This window comes from Carassius gibelio, chromosome A25 (genome assembly GCF_023724105.1).
Source record: "Carassius gibelio isolate Cgi1373 ecotype wild population from Czech Republic chromosome A25, carGib1.2-hapl.c, whole genome shotgun sequence".
NCBI classification, from domain to species: Eukaryota; Metazoa; Chordata; class Actinopteri; order Cypriniformes; family Cyprinidae; genus Carassius; species Carassius gibelio.
Window position 1 is genome coordinate 14,122,489 of NC_068395.1, and position 23,381 is coordinate 14,145,869.

Here is a 23,381-nt window from a genome sequence, read left to right on the forward strand (position 1 = left end):
TTGGAGTTCAGTACTTTTTAAATTATTATCATTCTCAGTGTTGCATTCAGCTGTCCATTTCGTTTGTTTAGCATTGTATATAAAAATCCATCATTTTGCAGTCATTGCTGTCTGAACGTCAGTCTTGTCTGATCGTGCGCGTGCATGTGAACACAAGCTGAGCAACAACAGTCTTATTTATGGGCAAAGCTGGAATATCACATTTGAGATGTGACCGCGCTGTTAAATAGTGCGTGTTTTGTTCATTAATGCAATTTTGTTTGATTTAAAGTAACTGTAGCCTGTGTAGTTTTGTGTATTTTTCTTGCATTATTAAAAAAAACTATTTTCCTGTTTGACTTTAAATCTGCGTTGACAACAAATATTATATAAAGCTCTATACAAATAAAGCTGATGTTACTTGACTCTTTTTGCGACTTTAGAGCCCCCTATAGATAGATAGATATTTTTGAGACCCAAAAATGAAAATTTGCTGAAGATTTACTCACTCTCAGGCCAAGATGTAGATGAGTTTGTTTCTTCATGGGAATAGATTTTAGAGAAATTTATCAACACTTGCTCACCAGTGGATCCTCTGCAGTGAATGGGTGCCGTCAGAATGAGAGTCCAAACACCTCTGCTGCAGTGAAAACCTGTTTGTAAGAAAAAAAAAACCCATCATGATATTAAGATATTACAACAAAAATCACATGTTAAGTTACTAATCAAAACAGCCCAAACCTTGGACTGATAAAGATTAAAGTCCTCCGTTTTAATGGTAAAATTAGTTTTTAAAGACGCAAAAATCCTCACTGAAAGGTTTCCTTCCTCTCTTTTTCTGTTCTGTTCCTACTCTTTTGATCGCTTGTTACCCGTGTTGGAAAGAGCTCTTCTTTTCTAACATCAAAAGGAATGAGGCAGGTGCTGCATTGACAGCTGAGACGGACGTGTACAGTCCAGGTGAACGTGACGTCTATCCTCCATCAACGCTGCGTGAACATATAAACGTGTGTCTGACATTCTCCTCCGTGCTCTGAATCCAGCTAAATCTGGGTTTATTGCATCCACACGCCACTCTCCCGAGCGTGTGTGAATGGAGCTGATGATTAGGGCTTGAGCTGATCTCAGTCACTCACACACACACACACACACACACACTCACACAACTCATATAAGGGTTCAGGAGATGAACATGCACGCACACACTCTTCATGATTCAGAAAGTTGGTAGAGGGATTAATGAAAAAAGCATCTAATAGCCTTCTCTATTTTCTTTTTCTATTCGATCTACTTTTCTTTTTTCTTTTTTCTTCAGTCTTTCTGTAGATGAACAGAAATGAGATTGTATGTCAATCTCTGTGGTCACATCTAGAGCCATTTGTCTAATGCTCGTCTCTCTCCTGTTGGATCCATTTGCATTTGAATGTTTCCTTGCTGATCGTCAAAAAAAAAAAAACATTAATTCTATATTTTTTAATGCTAGTCAGGACTAATGCTATATATTAGAAATAAAGTACTTTGGACAAGAAAATCATTCTTTAAAATATGTTTAAGGGCGTTTCGTATTTCTCTACTTTTTTTAAATTGTAGCCTAATTTTCTTCTTGGCATTTCTCCTGTCTTTTATTGATTGTTAACTCTAATTAGTATTGCCACTTACTTTCTTATTTTTTGACAGAATAGTTTGAAATGAGGTCAAAGCGCGAATGGCCCTCAGCAACACAAAACAGTGCTGATTCGTTCCTGAATGAATCGGCGTCTTTGAACAGAACGGTTCTTTAAATGATTCAGTGACTCACTCATGAGATTCGTGATTGAACCGATTCGTTTTTTTAACCAAAATGTATTTTTTATTAATTGTTCAAGAAACATGAGCATTAAAAGTGAGGTTTTACAGGTTAAAACACACACACACACGTTTAATGGTTTTTATACTGTACAAACTCTGTATTCTATCGCCGTTCACCAACCCTACACCTAACCCTAACCCTCACAGGAAACTTTGTGCATTTTTACTTTCTCAAAAAAAAAAAAAAACTCATTCTGTATGATTTCTAAGTGTTTTGAAAAATTGGGACATGGGACATGTCCTCATAAGTCACCTTCTCCTTGTAATACCTGTGTCATACCCATGTCATTATACAGAGTTGTGTCCTGATATGTCACAAAAACAAGAGCGCGCACACACACACACACACACACAATCTGTGCTGAATGCCTCTAACTACAGCAGGCAGTGAAAGATTTATAAGCTCTAACAAAGAAACTGAAGAGCAAAGGCAGAAGAATTACTCACAGAGACATATGCATACAACACAATAAAAACTTGAATTGGCTACAGAAACCAAAAATACACAAAATATATAAGATGACTGTCGAATGAATATGCTGTGTGGTCTGATCCAACAGACAAGCTACTGTAGCTCAAACTGCTCAAGAAGTTAATGCTGGTTCTGATGGAAACATGTCTGAATACATCCAAGTTTGGTGTGGATTGGGCTGCACAGCTGCAGACCAGTCAGGGTGCCCATGCTGACCCCTGTCCACCGGCGAAAACACCAACAGTGGGCACGTGAACATCGTGGGGAACACATGGGAAGAAAACACGCTGGCTGAGGCAGTTCTGCTGGGAAACCTTGGGTCCTGCCATCTATGTGGATGTTATTTTGACACATACCACCTTCCTAAGCATGGTTGCAGACTATGTACAGCTTTTGGAAACAGTATTCCCTGGTGACTGTGGCCTGTTTCAGCAGGATAATGCACCCTGCCACAAAGCACAAATGGTTCAGGAATGGTTTGAGGAGCACAACAATGAGTTTGAGGAGTTGACTTAGCCGCCAAATTCCTCAGATCTTAATCAAATCGAGCATCTGTGGGATCTGCTGAACAAACAAGTCCAATCCATGGAGGCCCCTCCTCACATCTTACAGGACTCGAGGATCTGCTGCTGACACCTCGGTGCCAGATGCGCTTCTTAATGGCTAAGGAAGGTTTTGCCCTATTTGTGCTTTTGGACGGGAATATCACACATGTTAAAAAAAGGTGCAATATGTATATATATATATTTCATTCTGTATGTTTTATTTAATGGAGGGCAACAACAAAAAGCTTTAACAATTCAGTCCACATTATTTTAAAAAAAAAATTCACTGAACCTTAATGCATCTTTGCTCTGAATTCCACCTTTAAGCCATTTTCTTTTCTAGGGATGCAAGCAGCTTCGTTTTCTTCTGTGCTGCCTTAAAAGCTTCTGGGCGTCGGAGACCATAAATCACAGAGACCCCACACTTGTCTTTATTATGCAAAAGGTGCACTGCTATTCAGACACACACTTGTCTGGCACTAGGTACTTTGATATTTCTATGTGGATTGTTTTAATGTTATTAATCAGCGATTTGGACTCTCATTCTGACGGCACCCATTCACTGCAGAGGATTCGCAGGTGAGCAAGTGATGCAATGCTTAAATTCTCCAAATAACAAATCTTAAAGGTGCATTGAAAAAAAAAAATAACTCGTGCAAAGTAAGGACAGTATCTTACACCTGCTATTACAGGAACAGCATGGTTTCAGGTTTAGATCAATATGAAAAGGACTTCATTTTAATCCACTTCGGTTCAGTTGAGGGTGGCCGTCTTATTCTAATGTCACGCTGGTAAGAGAAGAGGAATACAAACAGGAAGGGAAAAGGCCATTCTTTGTGTTTCTTGGGAAGAAAGTCTCATGGCTTTTGAAGCGTCTTGCTAGTCTTTCTCTCTTACATCTGTGAGTTCTTGCGACATCATAATCACAGCTATGATGACAGATAGATGTTTTATTAACCCGGGACCTACCGGTTGTGCTCAAACTCCCCGCACATGATCGTGTCTCTCAGGCAAAGAGGATGAAAAAGACACTGGGAAACAAATTAATGTAATGCGTTGTGCAATTTCTGACAGCTCAGAGAACTGCCTGAAACCACTCATATTTCACCATAAACTCTGCACAGGCTTATAGCTTCATGCATATTAGAAACAGGGCAGTCTTGTGCTTATTCTGTGAATGATCAAAGTCAGGCAATATGCACACTATTAAAATGTGAAAGGCTGTAGACGTTAAATTAGCCTAACATTAATATGACAAATCCAGCCGTCCATCTGAAGGAAACCTTTCCCAGACTTTTCATTAGCGACGTGTATAATATATATCTATGTTTAAAGCAAATAAATTATGTTGCATGTACAAATAATCTAGTAGAGCCTATCTTGTAGATCAATTCTTGAATTTTGCTTGTGGTTCCACAAATTTTCTTTAACAGAAACAAATGAACAATAAATAATCATATAACTAATACAAATTTTTATTAATTTATTCTATATTAATCTGCTTATTATCATACTAAATAAAAAATATTTATTTAAATATTTGTAATTTACTATTTTTATTTCAGTATTCAATTTAAAATGCATATGCATACATACATACATACATACATACATACATACATATATATACATATATATATATATATATATATATATATATATATATATATATAAACACACACACACACACACACACACACACACAATTAAATAATATAGAAAATACCATAAAATAAATAATTTATGATTTATTTAAAATGGACAATACATTCCATAATTAAAAGCCAAATATTACAATTAATTTAAATGCAAGCATATATTTCTAAATGTTACTTAAAAATATTTATATAAAGTTAAGTATTATATTTGTTTCAAACGGTTATATACACACACACACACACACAGTGAATGTCTGTTACATTTAAATTACTTATTAATTAATAAATAAAATGCATTTCATGTCCTAAATAATCATAAACATGGGGATTTTAGTTTGTCAAATGATGGAATCACCAAAACTACAAGGTCGATGAGACGCTATTATATGGGTTTCGTCACGGAGCTCTTCCAATAATCTCTCGCGCTGGAGCTCCGCCGATGACGCTATTCATGCCAGTAACGGCTCCACCCAAGTTCGGTTGCCCAGCAGCGAATATCCAATTCCTACCATGGTGACGCCGAGTTTATGAATATTAATTACGTAGCAGCGACGTTCGGCCAGTAAGCCTGACTGGTTTTCTATTGATAATCCCTGGCTCATGAATATTAATTAACCTAGCGCACGGATGCTCAATGTAAAGTCAACACGGCCTATTTAATAATTCATTAGCTCAGCCGGTCCCACAGTAGGATTCGTACCGTCGCTCCGCGGCAGCGTCACGGATGCTCAGTTGAACGCGGGGATCGAGAGTCGGTCACATCGCTGGACTGGAAGCGGAGCTTTTGGGATTTATGAGACTCGTTGCTAAATAGTTTATCAGACTAAATGCGTGACATCATCCGCGCGCAGACACTGACGCATCGGTGAAACAAAGCGTTTGTTTTGCAGATCGTACTAGTGAGATCAAAATGTCAGATACAGCTAACGGTACCGGAGCTCACGGAAGCTAATAAAGCATTGTTATTGTCTTTATGTGGACGGGTTTTCCGTTAACGGTTTAGGTTCAAACGTCCGATTTCAAATCTCTGAAAGAGCGGGTACTAAGTTGCGCGTGGACTCTGATGGATAGCAGGTGCATGAACGCATCATGCTTTATAAACCGCCAGAGCAATGTGATTCTTCCCCCGCGGTTATTAGTGTTTTCATAATATCTGAGGATAAATCAGCGTTTATTTGATTGCATTGCTCTTTACCCCATTGCAGTGTGATAATGTACCAGCGCGTGATGTTCAAATTTACTGTTGCATACTGAATCAGTGCAGCCACTCCAAATACACATTTAATTAACTTAAATCTAAAGTGTCTTATGTTTATTTAAGATTTTTTTTTGTACATTACTACAGTTTAATTCTCTATAGATATGCTGTAAAAAAATCATCTCGCTATAATTGCTTCTTAAAATTCAAAGTGGCGCTGAAGTCACTACTAACCTGCAGTTATACGTTCATTGCACTTTTTCGACCACTTCGAAGCGAATTACTCATAGAAAATGAGTAGAAAATTAAGTCAAATAAATGAAAACAACTATGTAAACATTTTTACAATGCATAATATAGACATGTTATGGTATGACGTGGTTTCTTGCTAATCTAAAATGCAGCATCACACTTGAGGTTCTGCAGTTTGATTGTGTTGTTTCCTGTTAATTAAATGCTAAAAACGTAGTGTTCAAAAGTTAGACTGGTCATTTGAGCGAAAGCTTTAAATCCAGAGGATGATCCCGTCTGAAGTGGCTGGACTGCTGTCAGAGCGGCTTTCTCAAGATTAACAGCCCGCTGCTCTTTTCTTTCCCTGCACCGCCTACAATCATATTGTTAACTGGAATATTCTTCATCTCTACCTGTTTTAAAACACGTTTGTGCTAAATGGGACTTAAATGAAGTCCATCTGAAGCCACCAATAGTGACATGGCTTGTAAATCATGAATGATGCTTCTATAAGACTCAAGTAAACTATAGTTAGAACAGTCAGATGGCATTGTCTTTAAAGCGAGAAGCAGCTGACTTTTTTCTGCTGCTGTAATGTGACTTTGCAACATCTTTTTGTGAAACGTGCCGAACCGAGAAGCATGTTGTAAATATGACCTTGTGACATTACTTCTAGCAAAACATGACTGATTCTGCTGCTGTTTGGAGAAAAATGACATTGTGACGCTACAATTTTTAGCGCGGTGAGCAGAGAAGCAGCTGACACTTTCATTCTGCTGCTGTAGCGAATATGAGGTTGTGATTCTCGGTGTTTAGTGGTGACAAACCAAACCTGATGCTGCTGCAAATATGACATTGTGACATCAGGACTCGTTCTCTAAAGCGGCAGACTGAGGAGCGGCTGACACTCTTTTTTGCTGCTGATGATGCTGCAGCTGCGAAAATGCTGCGATTCCCTGTGAAGAAGATACGAAAGCAGTTCAGACTTCTGCTGCTGCTGGTGCTGCTTACTTTCGCCGTGTGGTTTACGTACCTGCACATCAACCAGGGCAAATCCATCAAACTCCACTTCAACTACGGTAAAGGTAAGCTGTGTGTGGGTTTTACATTCTTGTGTAATTTTTGGAGAGGTGAGGAGAAATGGAGCTGAGGTTCAGAATAAGAGCAAAATGAATAGGAACTGCTGAATTATCAATTTCATTATTAACTTTAATTAACTAGGGCACCCAGTGCTCAACATCAGCATCCGGAACATTTCATTGCTGGCAGATGAAAATTGGCATTTTAGGAGTGTAGCATTAGGATTGAATGCATTGTCGTTTTGCACAGAAAGCTGTAATATTGTATTTTGAATTAAATTAGGTTGACGTTTTATTGGTTTCATTAGAAGGGTGCTAAAATTATAGCATGCATTTATATATAAATATGGACAACATAAGCAGATAAGTAGTATTAGAGCTAGTCTGCTGTGATGAACCTTCAGAGAAACTAGATTCTCGGCTCTATGATTTAAGTGTGAATTAGCAGTGTTCGCAGAAGCCATGTGCTTGTGAGGATCTATTTTACCTCTGCAAAACAGATTTAAACACACAAACACTCATGAAAATCGCTCATTGCGTCATTTTATTGGTAGAAGTGTCAATTTATTTTTGTTACAAACATGTGGGCAGCAAACATTTTGAAAAAAAAAAAACAACAAAAGAGAACCCAAACTTTTTGACTTGTGTTAAAGAACATGACTTGTTTGTTAGTGAAATGTGCGTCAGCGATCAACTCTTCCCACACACAAACACAGCTGTTCCTTTATTTATGCGAAATGTGTAACGTTTTGTTTCTATCAGGGATGTAAGGAGAATTGCACAAAAAGAGACTTTTTTTATTTTTGGAAGTAAATTATGTTGAGTTAGCAATGGGGCAGAAGATTTCCGTTAAATTTCCAGAAACTTTACATGGGTAGTTGGAATACTACCCGGAAATTTTGGGTAATCTATTCATCATTATTCAGCCTAGTAATGTACTATGCTATGGCATTTTGTGGCATAGTGTAGTGTGTTCACACTGGAAATTCCAACAAAAAGAAGTGCACTTGAAATACTGAATGATGCACTTATTTAACTGAGAAATAAAAATGACATCAGCCTCATATTAAGAATAATTTAGTCACATTTAGAATTCAAATTTCAGTAATTTAAATGAGGGATCGTGGGAATCTTGCACGAGTGTGAAAGATTTCCCCTCACAGATTTTGCATTGAGTTCAGCTGGTTTTCTAAATTTGCTGTATTTTCCATAAGAAAGCTGCTTGGTTCGAAAGTGTTCAAATTGTCAATGAAGCTTCCAAATCTACCAAAATGTAACATAAAATGACATCAGCTGGTGTCATAATGGTGCAGTCAAATTTACCATTGCTCACCAATTCTTTGCCTCCAAATTCAGTCTTTTTCAATAGGACTATTATTGGAAATTTCATCTGAGGGCAAACATTTTCCCATTAAGATTTCCCATCTGGTTCAGTTGGTCTTTGTAATTTACTGAGTTGACCAACAGAAAGCTGCTTGGTTTGAATGAGTTCATATTTTCGTCAAAGCTGCCAAATTTACCAACATTTTAAATAAAAATAATGTCAGTTTCAGGTGTATATATTAACAATAAAGGTGCGGTCACATTTACTGTTGGTCACTGAATTGTCAAAACTGATATTAAGCGATTTCAACAGGAATCCATGCGCTCTGTAATTTCGCTTGAGGGCAAGACATTTCCCCATGCTGATTTTACAACAGGTTTACTTGTTCACAAACAACTGCTTGGTTTGACTTCTGTGTGAGCTGTACTTTATACATCATGACAATATTGACAATATACAATAGACCTCTTTCAGCTAAATGTAATGGTGATGTGGTTACTGGTAATGTGACAGCATGTTAAACCTTATATTAAAAGCACTAGTGGGCTGACACAGAGTCGGACCCCTAGAAGCCCATCTGACAACGCCGCCTTTTGTGTAGGTAACTCTAGAAGAGCATTCCCTTTCTCATTAACAGCTGCTAAAAGCTCTGTGTGGTTTGGCATCTCTCCCTTACTGCCCCAAACTGATCTGTCTGGCTGCTCCAGTCTTTGAGTGGTCACCAAATCACTCCTCACGCCAAGGAGAAGAGCACTGGAATCACTCGAGGATTTACAAATCCTGCATTAGCACAAAGAAGATGTCTGGAAAATAACGTGGCACAGCACCAAGCCATGTACGGTGAAATTAAAAAGTCTGTGGGGCTCGCTGAGGGAAGTTACTGACATTTTAATCAAAGATGTTGGCTGTGCATGTTTGCACAAGTAGGCTGATTTTATTTTTGCCTGAGGACTCACAATGGTCATCTTATTCCCAATTACAGGCTCTGTAGGGCTGGGTTACGATGTAGACATGCACCAGCTGTGATAGGTTGCCATGAACAAGGGTCTTTTTAAGCAACCTAGTGTGAATAAATGTGTCAAAGTAGCAGGAGCATCATTCCTGTTATGCAGTACCTTAAGAACTCTGTAAAAAAAGTTTAGTGTATGTACTTGGGTTGTAATTTATAGAAGTATTACTATAAAATCATTTAGACTTGCAAATATATGCTCTGGTCAAGCTCAGGCACTTAAATGTCATTTTAATTATAACCTATCTACGTGGTGACAAGACAATTAACAGGATGGAAATAAAAAGCTAAAGTTAGCCATTGCTCAGTGTGGGATTTCGACTTGCATGAGGTTAGGAAGTTAATAATGTTTTTAAACATTGTTTATAATACAGATATAGTCATTGTACAGTATCTAACATTATTCTTATTTTTAATTAAGCTTAATTACATTTTCTCATTTCTGTTTTTTATTTATTAATGCTCAAACAATTACAAAGGCAACATTGCTAAGGGATTACAAAAGACAAACAGTTTGTGAAATTGAGGAAAAGGAATCAGTTTATTGACCAAATAAAAAAGCATTTCTGAGAAAACAGTATTTGTTTTAAATATTTAAATTGCGGCGAGAGTAATGAAGAAACGCCAATATTTTCACATTTTTAGAAAATGAAACAAAAAGAATTAATTTATTTATATCCACAGCTATTTTATATTAAATGTAGGGTAGGTGATTTTTCGGAGAGCCTAGCGATAGCAAGCAAGCTTTGAAAGCATAAGACCACACCCTCCCTGCATAATCACTCTCCAAAGCCACGCCTCCTCCAAAACACAAGACCGCGCACAGACAGATCAGTGACATGGTGAGAGACGGCGTTGGTGGAGGTTTGAATGCAACACTGTCAAATTAGCTCATGTCTCAAAAATGTCTCAAAAAGAAAACAAAAAACGAGTTGGTGTTGCTGAGTCAGGCTGGTCGGGAATCTCAAACAAACAAAGCCATGTTTTGTTAGCACTGCAGTGTTTATGCTATTTAGGAAAATCAGCCTACCAATGACTTACTAATAGTTGTCTTAGTCCGCATATTACACTGGAATACAGGAAAGTTGTTTTAAAGCTGCAGTCCGTAAATTTATTTGTAAAAAAATTATCCAAATTTAGTTTTGTTCAGTTGATCAAAACAAAAGTGGCAGATGTTACTTGTTCAGATGACTTTCTCCAGTGAGAGCTCTTATTTGGCTCATACTTTCAAGATGTAGAATCTGTGAATATAAAGTGCTGTATCCACACCGGTGCGGTGAGGCCATCCTTAAAAATATTTTGGTTTGCAGTAACAGTAATAATAAAAAAAAGGGTCGGTAGGTCGGTCTATTTTTTTTTCAAGTTTCAATGTAGAAAAAAAAGTATATTTTTATGATGGTGATGACGTGGGTATGAATTTAAACAAATTAGCATATTGTGACGTCACTGACTGGGTCTTCAACCTGTGCCTTCGGGCGCATCATTTCAAACCTCATTTTGATGCAGGCTATATAGACAACAAACAAATTAAAATCTTTGTCAAAAACATGTTTATTGCATGAATTTCAGGTGAGAAAAAAAAAGAGGTACTGTTATACCGTTTTACTTGCATCCACCGCTACATATGAATGCAACCTATAAATGAGAGACCGTTTACTTTGCTTTCTTGGGTTTTATCACCTTTGTTTGATTTGAGTGACAAGTGTTCATTGAATCGATTGTAAAATCAATTTTGCACGTCTAAAGTTTTATACGGCAAATAACACCAAATATAGATAAATCCCTAAAGTTACGTGCACAATGACAAACAGGAGTGCAACATTTTCGAAAAACAATAAGCAGAGTGGACTGCCATAATGCAAAACATTTACTGCAGGCTTTAACATGTCTGTGTTTACGATAAAATTTCAACAACAACAAAAAATCGCATTGGGGATTTTCTTGGGCTGTCAAAAAAAATCGTTTTTCTAATATTCGTCGAATTTAAAATAAAAATCCACATTCAAATGCACATTGAAATTTTAGGTGAGCATTAAGGAAGCTGACTTATGAGCCCCGGTACATGTTCCATTCCATCTCGCCGCACGCACAGCTGTGTCTACACAACTTTCAAAGGCAGATGAGCTCGACACGCAGTATCTGCTGTCTCATCTTTCACCTTGTGTACGCGCACTGTCCGAAGTAAACTTTATCAGTGGCTGCACGAGATGCTATGATGATGTATGTGGCATTGCATTATAAGGTTATGTTAGCCTATCCAGTTGAAGCCACTTAAAAAAAAGAGAGAGAACATCAATGTGGAGAATATCTTGTTTACATCAAAACTGAAACCAAGCCATTTACACAGAACGCATATTTCGCGCATTTTCTAGAGGGACACCGTTGGACTCGAGTCTCGCACAAGAGAGCCGCATGTTTAGAAAGACATGTAAAATTAATGTATTTAATTTAATTTTCTAAAAATATCTCGAGACTTTATGTTGGGTTTTTGTTCCCCATCCCAATGCATCTCATGTTTTAAATGAAAAAAAAATGTATCCTTTGTGACTGGTTTTCCGCCCTTTTTTATTTATTTAACAATGCTTGCATACATGACGCTGTTTTGTTTATAGTTCTTTAAGCAACTTAATTAATAATAATTGGTACATAAACATTATTTTAAATATTATGTTGTTTTTTCACAGTCATGTATTTTAATGCTTTGAATAAACAGGCAGTAATATTTTGCTCGATGTGCTATTTTGAGGCCTCAGAAGAGAAGCAAAAAGCTTTTCTTCACCCTAAATGAAATTATTCATTTTGATCATATTTAAGTAAAAAAATTGAATTTAGTTTCTCCGCTTTTTTGACAGCCTTAGGCGATTCAAGCCCGAAACTGTATGAGACTGAATACCGGCAGAATTCACATTTCTGTTGTAAAAATAGAAACATTGTGCAGAAGTATTATTTGCTGTTATGCGTGTTTGTCCGAAGCTGCAGTTGCTGTCTGACGCCTGTTAAACCCCCCCCAAAAAAAACCTGGTCGCGCTCCGGGAGAAGGTCGTTAAAATCAATTTCCTATTTTCGTCTTCGAAACTTGTGTTGGTTGATTTGTGCTTGATTCATGCAATGGATTTTCGAATATAAAGTGACAGACACGGTCACGGTTTTAGACTAGAGAGGAGAAGGGATAGGAAAAGATCTGGGCACAGTTTTTCCAGAATTTCGTGCCAAGTTAAAGCGGTGTCGAGCTGTTTTAATGAATTTTTTTTAGATGTATTATGGTGCCCGAACCCGTATGACTTTTAACAGTGACCGCGAACATTTTTTTTACTGCAGCCGCAGCCATCATTACCAAGCCATCATTACCAACCGTTGACTCTGACAGAGAATGAGGAGACGAAGCGAACGCACAGGCCATAGTGTTACATCCGTGTAAACCTAGATGACGTCACTGGGTTTTTTTAATTATAGAAGATAGCCTTCATTTGTATGTAGGCCTAGGCAATTTATATATTTACAATACTTAAATATAATTAATAGTATTTTATTGCTTTTGTATTAGTTGCTTAAAGAGTTTAAAAAAAATTGGTCGGTCTTAACGCAAATTTACAATCGGCAAGTCGGTTGGACTAAAAGCAAAAAAAAAAAAAAAAATTTAGTCGCTCCTAAATTGACAGGGTCTGCCGGGATACGGCAAACAAGAATATTTTTAAGGATGGCCTGACTGACAGCCACATATCAGGTTCATCCGTGCTGGAGCCATGCTGGTGGACAACCCACACAAAGAAGATAATTACACAAATAGCTACAATTGCAGGTTTTCAAACAGAGATGTCGATTAAGAGGCAAAATTTATGGACTTCAGCTTTAACATAAAAAGTACTTAAGTTGTAATTGTGCTTAAACTAATATGTGTAAAATATCTGTTTGGAAAAATGAAGGAACTGCATAGTGGGGAATGACCGAAGAACAGTGTGTGTTAAGGGAAGCCTTTTTAAATGAGATTTTTGCTTTAGGTTGCTATGTTTAGAAATCCAAGGGATCTGGTCCCGGTCCGGTTTGGACCCCTGTGGATGCTGAATGAAAGGGTGTGAGAAATACACACAAGTGAACTGAGAAGGAGTGGATTGAGATTGGCAGGTTACAGGCACAGAAAGGGCTTTTGGGAAAGGTCATATGATACGACTGGGTGTGTGTGAATGGAAAGCAGCCATTTCCCACCATAATCTGGACGTACTAAAGCATGATGGCTGTTAAGGTCATAAAATCTGAGTTAATTATGTTGATGTATAATTGAAGCGTCATTTTATGTACACTGAAAAGGTACCCTAAAGGTCTTTTGTTACTATGAAAATATGTCTCACATGCAGCACATTGTAATGCAATGTAATGTAATGTAAGGGAAATCTACGAGATGCGCATGAAAATCGCATTGAAATTTTTTGCACAGCCCTAACATCTAGTTAACAAAGCTAAACAGCGTTGCCCTTTGTGCTATTTTCTTGAGAAATCATTGCATTAGATTAGAACAGTGATTAACTTACCTGTAAAATCAGCTTTTTAGAATATGCATTCTTCCGTTCAATTTCAAGCATCCAGTTATATAACCACACGTCTTTTGGACCTTTCGGAGTATACATTAATTTGTCCTTTTAACTGTTTGGAAGCAATGCGTAACTGTGGAAGTCCTTCAAAGATTTATTATCCTGTTGCGCCCTCTATAGGACTGGTGACTAGTTGCCGTCCAGCTTAATCTCTAGTCCATGGCAGAGCATTGAAGTTGACTAGTAGATTAGTCGTTGCAACCCCTAGTTAAAAACAGAAGATAATAACATTGGATTATAGCTTATACAAGCCTACAAGACTTGTCACCTCATTGACTACCATTTTATGGACAAAACCAATATTTTGTCACAGTGCATTAAAGCCACAAGGTTTACTTAACTTTATCAGTGACACATACGCATTTTCCCCCCTTTTTATAGTGTATCATATTTCATTGTCCTGACTGAGAGATGCTTCGCATTGAAGTTGTTGTTACTTTACTTTAAGCGATCCATCTGGTGAAGCTGGATAGCAGTCGATCATCAAAGGCCTGAAGCTGCCTGAGTGGGCTTATATTGTGGTTGTGTGTGCAAAGGTCACCTTAACAGTTTGCTCTTTACACACACGTTGGCAAGAGATGACAAGAAAAGGAAGTGATGGGATCAGTCAGTCACACTCAGCAGTGAGTTATTCCAGTATGTGCTTTGTCATAGCAGTAACAAGCAAAGATATGGTTACAAACAGAGCAGGAACAAGTTGCCAGTGAAAATGACTAGTCAGTCCATGTGCCAAATGACACATTTATACTTGTGGTCTAAAAATGCATTAAAATGTAATTGATCAATATGAATAAGAATGATTTTAATGCATTCCTTTTATGAAATGCGACATGTTTGTAACGGTTTACTTTCTGAATTAAATGTCATTTTACTATTTTTTGGGAGGTCATAATGTCTTGTTGATAGAACTATGCTATGCTATATATATATATATATATATATATATATATATATATATATATATATATATATAAATGGATATCTTATATATATATATAAATATAAATAAGAAAAAGAATAAGTTCTTTCTGCTTAATTTCGTGTCAACTTGTTGTTTCTTTGTATTCATTTGTGAAATTTAGTAGCGATTTCTGACCCTACCCAAATTTTTTTGTCAGTCTAATATAATGAAGAAAAAACTACAAGAAAATTGAAGATTTTTTTTAAAGATTTTTTAAGGAAATACTGGAAAGGTATTTTCTTTTCATACAAAAAAATAGTTTGGCATAATGTTTTTGTAATTCCTTAGAAGTTAAAATGTCACACATATTAAAAAAGTCCACTATTGGAGTCATGTTGTGCAGTCAACATGAAGAAAACATTTTTAAAACAGAAACTGCACTGTATCAAGCTCAGTACATTTCTTAAGATCAGATCATTTGACCTGTGAATGACATTACAAGGTTATTTTAAATTAGTAAGTAAAATTAAATACAATTTTGTAAAAAAAAAAATGTTATTAAAATTATTAAATTGAAATTTTGTTGAAAAAAAATCTAAATACTCTACACTAAGGTTCCATTTGTTGCAATATTTAATGCATTAACTATCATTAACGATGAACAATATGACAGTATTTATACATTTTAAAAGATACAACTGTTCATTGTTGATTCATGTAAGCACAGTTCCATTAAATAACATTATTAAATATAACTTTTGATTTTAATAATGTAGCCTATTAGTATTAGTAAATGTTGGAATCAACGCTAAGATTAATCAGTGCTTTAGAAGTATTTTTCCAATGTTAGTTTGTTACCTAATGTTAACCAATAAGGTTTTCTTGTAAAATGTTACCAAAATTTCTCACAACCACATGGATACATTACAAGACTTTCACTTTTGTTCACCGTGTAACTCTTATTTGTCATTGTCCCAGATTCCAGATTGAATTTTAACAGAAGTGAGGGAATGACTATACTGTCTGTTCAGTCTGTCGTACTTTAAGGTCCTTGCACATCTTCTTTTTACAAACCATGATTGAAACCTTGGTCCAATATTGAACATATAATATTTCCATTCCTGACAGCTTTGTTTTCATGTGCCTTGAATTAAATATGCAGTTCGGTCTGAGGTCTGCAGGGACAGCCTTTATCTTCAGAGTTTCAGTCCCTCTTTGAACACTGTCAAACTAATTCTGAACCGTTTGTAGTGGCGAAAAAAGAAAAGAAAACGCTCTTTGAGGTGTGAAGTGCAGTGATTTGTTTTTGATCTGGTGATTGGGAAAACATGAGAATATTTCATTCGTTCTGCAGCATTTGTGGGTTATTCTTGCGGTAGAATGTAATTTTTCAGAATTACTTAAACTTGGTACTTTAAATTGGACTAATTTGCCTTGGCTTTAATGCGACTCTGCAGAGCAAATGATGAGACATCAACATTTTAATGTGACTCTAGCAGGTGGGAGTCTTCAGAGTGTATCATAGCCAACAGATATTGTGGACTCAAGGCATTTTTTTAAACATAAATCCAGCTGGATGTCCAATAATCCAATATAAATCCAGTGGAAATTAGAAATGACTCATCACTACCTCTTTCGTTGCCTGGAGGTCCAGGGCACCAGATTAGTGTGTTTGTGTTTTGGATACAAGTGGTTTCTAAATAGCAGTGCTGTCATACATATCAGAAAATGTTACTGACTGATAAATTCATGATTTGAGAGGCACTACTAAAATGAAAATTAACATATTTACTTAAGTCCTACTGAGCACTAAAGTTCAAAATGGGCCATGTCACAAGGACATGTCACAATACAGTTGCTTAAAGTTGATTTAACTGATCATACTATAACTTTCAGAGCTGAAAACTTCCTCTCTAGTCCAAAAAGAGCATGACTACTGATATAAACCTAATGTATTTTATATTTACAATAAACAGAAAAAAGTGGAGATCAGGTTAGAAAGCATGCAGTTTGTGCCATTGTCACTTACGTTCAAGGCAAGACCACATGTGTGTGAGGGACTAGAACAGACCCAACTAGTTCTCGGGCATCTTCTTTTTCTTTTAATCTCGGTTGGTAAACCTACTGCAAGGTGCATATGGCCACCACTGCACGACACTGGCATCACAGCTGATATAACATCAGGATCGGACTGAGGATAGTCGGTACCAATCAGTTAAAAAAAAAAGCTTAATCGGTCCTGATCCCGATCCTTGAGATCACCTCTCTAATATTATCTCTAATAATAATAATAGTATATCAGTGATACTAAAATAACACTGTCCTGAACTTCCACTAATCTTTGATAGGTCAGAAGGTGAATACATTTTGAACACATTAATGTGTGTAGCACCTACATCTTTGCACAACAATCTAAAGGATCCCAGTGTTGAAGTAGTAGTTTTAAGTACCGTATTTTCTGGACTATAAGTCACACTTTTTTTCATAGTTTGGCTGGTCCTGCAACTTATAGTCAGGTGCGACTTATTTATCAAAATTAATTTGATATGAACCAAGAGAAATGAACTAAGAGATATGATCCAAGAGAAAACATTACCGTCTCCAGCTGGGAGAGGGCGCTCTATACTGCTCAGTGCTCCTGTAGCCTACACTGAGCAGCATAGTTTTAATTTAATCTGTTAACTGATTTGTTTTTTTTACATCATATGATCTGTTCTGTGTCACAATTTTACATTTAATTAAATTCAATTAGAATAATAAGGCAGTTACAAATCAAATTATATCAGTATCAAAAAAATCCATTTCTGCACTGTATGGAAACTGCATCTTGCATTTAGATGTATGTATACTGCAACTGCAAATTCATAAACAGTGATGTGAGATTTTTTAAAACAATATTTTAAATATACAAATGTTTTCTAACTTAATTTCTTTACTATTGTCTTAATTAACTGATTTATCTGAACAGCTGATTAATTCAGGTATAAAGCAAGTGACTGTCTATATTAATGAATCATTGAATCATTGTTTTGTTCAAAACACTGATTCATTCAGGAGCAACACATTACTGTGTGTTTCTCAGAGAAGACCAACAGTTCTGCCATTGATTTAAATCTATTTTCATTGCCAAAATTGAGACAATATTGTGCCTAAAATTTGCAGATTTGCAGTATATTATTTGAAAAAAACAGTGCGCTTATGTCATTTTGCTTAAAGCTGCGGTAGGTATCTTTTGACGCTCTAGCGGTTAATAAACAGAACTGCTTGCGTCTTGTGGAAGAACATCGTAGCCGGAACTACTTCTCTCTGTTTATGTCTGTGAAGAATCACAAAGGTACTGGGTTACTCCGCCGCGGTACCCCCGAAGCAAACTAAAATAGTCAGAATATAAACACTTATTATAGGTGCACCCTAGTGATTCAGGACAAGCCAAAAACACGGTTTGGAAAATGGATTCATGGTGTACTCGCTTATTATATACATTTTTCTACATTTTGAACACAAACAAAGTTACGGACCGCAGCTCTGATTGGTTGTTTCTTACCGGGAGCCGATGAATTTCTGCAAATGGCAATAGGAGCACTGGGAGGAGCCAGAGGAGCTTGATTTTTTTTTGTCTGTTAGGACATAATGGTTTAACAAATATGTAAAAAATATATTTTTACAAAGGTTACCTACTGCAGCTTTAAATGTATTGTCTATATATAAGACAAATACTCATATTTTTACCCAAGTCTATTCAATTTTGGGGTCATTCTAACTGCATTAAGCTAGACCACATCACACAGCGAAAGTCTGGACTCTCAAGTAAATTACATTACAGGATAATAACAACAATTATAACATTATTGCAGATTCTTTCTTAAAGGGATAGTTCACACAAAGATGAACATTACCCCATGAATTAGTCACCCTCAAGCCATCCTGTGCACTGTAAAACTCGACAAGTTCACTTAACTCAAAAAAATTGTTGAAACAGATTACATCGAAAATTTTAAGTCAAATTAACTTAATATTTTTTAGTTCAATAAAATATATATTTTTATGTGTCTTTTACCATACACTGTAAACCCTAATAAGTTCGCAGAACTCTTAAGTTTAAAAATTACATTACATTAAAAATTACATTTCCAGTTGCCTTAAATTATCTCCGTTATCTTATAAATATTGATATTTCTCAAATTATAATTAGAGAGTACTTCACTCAAAATTGCATCTATTTTTCAACTCATATAATGTGGGAAATACCCTCAAATATAGTCTATTGTTGTCCATCCTTAACCTATATCATTATTATTTGAGTGCAATTAACTAATTTCATTTAATTAATTTCACTGTTCGGTTTTACAATGTGTGTATATGACTTTTGAAGCCGTGGTTCGAACAGCTCCGAGGGGTTAATAAAGACCTTCTGAAGTCGAGCAATTTGCATAAGACTAATATCCATATTTAAAACTTTATAGGAGCTTACGGTATGCCGATGTCCTATATCATCCGCTGGAACTCCACACTCTCATATACACATATGTGACAGTAAGTGGAAGATGGAGATTACGCTTTATAAAACCATACGCTTCACTTCAGAAGGCCTTTATTCACCGCTTGGAGCCATGTGGAGCACTTTTTATGATGGATGGATGCACTTTTTTGGGCTTTAAAATCTCAATCCCCCCAAATTCAGTTCCATTATAAAGCTTGGAAGATTCAGTACATATTTTAATATATCTCTGATTGCATTTGTCTTAAAGAAGAACGTCATATGCACCTGGGATGGCTTGAGGGTGAGTAAATCATGAGGTAGTTGTCATTTTTTGGGTGAACTATCCCTTTAAAAACTTAATTTATTGTAATCACATGGAAGAAAGCAATCAGGACATCTTCTGAATTTATGCTTTCTTTGTTATATGAAAGACATGAATATAGATTAGGAATGACATGAGGACAAGTAAAGGCTAAATTTAAAATTTTGACAGAACATCTCCCTCTATAAAGAACATCTTAAAGCAAACTCCAATCTTTTTTATCAAGTCGTAGGTCCACATGGATTTCATGTCCACCTGGAAGCTTCTGGTGAGCATGTGTTTTGTAGTCCAGCAGTCCAGGTCCTTTAATTCGTTTTTTATTCTGCCCAGTTGAGAACAAGGGCCCTCAGGTTACCAGAACAAATGTTCTCATCTCTGCGGGGGCAAACCGACACCATCCTGTTTCTGAAACTCCTTATTAATGTACACTTGGAAGCACACAAAGGGATATGGGTATAAAAAGGACTCTTTAAATGTTACTGGTTAAAGTTTTGTGAACTGCAGGTGTATCATGAGTGAATTTTCAGCATCATTACTCCCAGTCCTCAGTGTCACATGATCCTTCAGAAATCATTCTAATTGCTGCTCAGATATTATCAATCGTAATTATTATTAAGATTATTATTATTATCTTCACTATAAATCAATTGCTGCTTAGTATTTTGGTGAAGTCATAATATTTTTTTCAAGATTCCTTGATGAATAATTCAAACTAACATGAAAAATTCAAACTAACATAATTTATTCAAAATAAAATTCTTATTAGAATGATTTCTGAAGGATCATGTGACAATGAAGTCTGGAGGAATGATGCTGAAAATTCACACATAAATCACAGAAATAAATCATATTTTAAAGTATATTAAAGTAGAAAAACTGTTATTTTAAAATGTAGTATTTCACAATTTTTTTTATTTTATTTATTTATTTTTTTTTTTACTGTCTTTTTGACCAAATAAATGCAGCTTTGGTGAGCTAAAGATACTTTTTTCATGATACTTTTTATGTACACACTTTCAGTTTGGTTATAATTTTTTTTTTGCAAGCGTCTCAACTGACTCCTCCATCAAAGTTGCATCTGCCCTGGGAATATTTTCACATCTAGCCTGTTAGAAAGTGTTGTATTTCTCATGTCTTTCAGCTCAATTCCCTGTGAAGTACACTTGTTAGGGTTTGATTAGGAGAGACTTGATGGAGATCAGCATGTAAAGGTGACTTTCACCCTGAGTCTCCAGAGGAGATCGTCCATCTCTGATCTCTCTTCCTGCATTCTGATGGGAAACGCTCACAGTATATTAGAATGATCAAAACACTGGCTTTTTATTCTGTTCTGATTTTATATTGTGTATTATTGAGTACGGGTGAATCTCTTAAAACACATCCAGGTAGGGTTATTTTACTTGACTAAATATAAAACCTAGACCATGAGAACATTTTTGTTACTGAACAAACAAACAAATAAATAGAATATATATTTTTTATTTCAGCTAGTTGCCAAGGAGAACTGAAAATAGTTGATGCAGAAACAATTTCCAATGAAAAAATTGCAAAGAAACCCAAGTATACTGAACTTTTAAAGGCAAAAGTTTTTTATTTATATGCCAGAATGAAATGAGGTACTAAAATAACTTTGAAATAAAAAATATTACAAACTATTATTGAATTATTAGTTCTACATAGTCTATAAAACTATAACAAAATTACTAAAGCTTTAACAAAAATGTAAATAAAGACTATATAGGCCTAGATATTGAAAAATCAAAAACAACAAAATAACTGAAACTAACAAATATATATATATGTATATATTAAAATGGAAAATATAAATATCTATCTATTAAATGTATTAATTTATTATTATATTTAATACATTTTTATGCATTTATGCAATTTAAAATTAGGAGTACGTCATTTTGTATGTCACTTTACATCATCACAAATGACAAGGTGTTTTTTTTGTTATTTGATTTCGCTTCTAAATGATGTAAAGTGGAACCATAGTTTTTACGCTAGTAGTTTGCAATCAAATTAAGAGCCTCTGGATTCATTTATTAATTAATTTATCTTTGTTCCCAGTTTGGCTTTATTGCTTTAAGCAGCAGATTTGGATTTTGAAGACATTGTTATTCAACTGTTCTGGTATTTGCAAAATATTCCCTCAGTGAAGAGTATATTTGTTTGATGCTAACAGCCCAATCTCATTCTGTTGACTAATTAGGCAATTAACAACTGTCAGTGTGCAATGCTAGATTCATCTTTCCAGTAGTATTTTATTTTCGTCTTGTTTGTCAGACTGTAGATACAAACTGTCAGCAGAAATTATAATGGATTCTCTTTTTAATTCGTTCTATTACCACCAAAATGAAGAAAAACACAGCTCTCTTTCTATATTTAATCTCTATACTTTGGGGCCAGGGATTGCTGATGTGTCATAGGTGCTGAAATATATTTCATATTCATATTTCTGTATAACCTAAGCTATGTAAATGGGTCCTATACAAACCCTGTTTAACATATGAATCTGAAGCTGATTTTCCTGTAAATCCCTCCAGATGACTACAGGAAGTGGTTTGGTGATAAATCAGGCAGGAGATATGTTATCTAGAGCTCTTCTAGTGTTCCTGTAGCTCAGTTGGTAGAACATTGCGCTATCAAGCTCAAAGTTGTGGGTTCGATTCCCCGGGAACACATGATAGGGAAAAATTGATAGCCTGAATGCACTGTAAGTCGCTTTGGATAAAAGCGTCTGCTAAATGCATAAAAAAATTTGTTTTTCTTCTGATAGCTGTTCTTGCAGCTTGCCCACACTGTCAACTTCACAAAAAGCTGTTTTTTGTTTTGCTCATTATAATTATTTTTATTTTACCTGAACCCAATTTTGGATGTGTACACCTTTTGCATTTCTAACAGAATTAAAGTTTTTACCATCTTTTTTTTTATTTTTATGGATTGGTATAACATTTTTGTGTTAATAATATTTGGCAGTTCAACAATACACTTGAAATAGAGAGAGAAAAAAATTGCATTGGCATACATAATTGTACTTTTATTAAGGAAACACAGAAACATTCTGCATAGACTGTCATCCAAGCTTTTTATTATAGCTATCTAATAACATTTCTTTCAGAAATAGACTATAACAGCTGTTGGGGGAAATTTAGACTGTGTTGTAGGTGCATTATATTTCTAAGAGAGTGTTTATGCTGTCATTGTAACACCGGATCGACACTGATGTGCAGAGAATCTATAACAGCGGTTAAAAGAACTGTTGTTTTTATGAGGTACGCATGGCCAGTATTGATTGTGAAATTTTCTTATTCTTATGAAATTAGAATAAGAAACAAAACAGAATTAGAAGAAAACAAAACAACTTTATCAGTATATTCATGCAAATAGTGTCTTATGTAACATAATTTCCCCCATATTATGTAGCTAATAATAATTTTCAATTGCTTAATTCGGTATTATTTGACTGGTTACATTTTATTTTTCACCATATACGTTATACAACATAATTTATAACTTTTTCAAGTTGTAAAGAAAACAAAGATTATAAGATTACAGTTTATAAGAAAATCCTTTTTCGGATTTTCTACATTTAATTCAATGTGTTGCTGTTTCTAAATCATTTCTGAGTTAAATTTGTTTCTACATCAAATTTTCTTCAGTGTATAGTCAACTAAAATAACATATTTCAGAGTTAAAAACAAAGATTATTGGACTGTTTTACAAGGAAGTACTATTTCAGT

General features: G+C 35.5%; 1 protein-coding gene across 1 annotated transcript in view; it reads left to right on the plus strand.

The window, feature by feature from the left end:
- Positions 1 to 5,224: 5,224 nt before the first annotated feature.
- The window catches only part of LOC127946721 (N-acetyl-beta-glucosaminyl-glycoprotein 4-beta-N-acetylgalactosaminyltransferase 1-like), a 174,007-nt gene continuing 155,850 nt past the window's right edge, over positions 5,225 to 23,381 (plus strand). Inside the window, exon 1 of the mRNA XM_052543449.1 lies at positions 5,225 to 7,016. Coding sequence (XP_052399409.1) covers positions 6,875 to 7,016 — 142 coding nt within the window. The 5' untranslated portion in view covers positions 5,225 to 6,874. The remainder of the gene's footprint in view (positions 7,017 to 23,381) is intronic.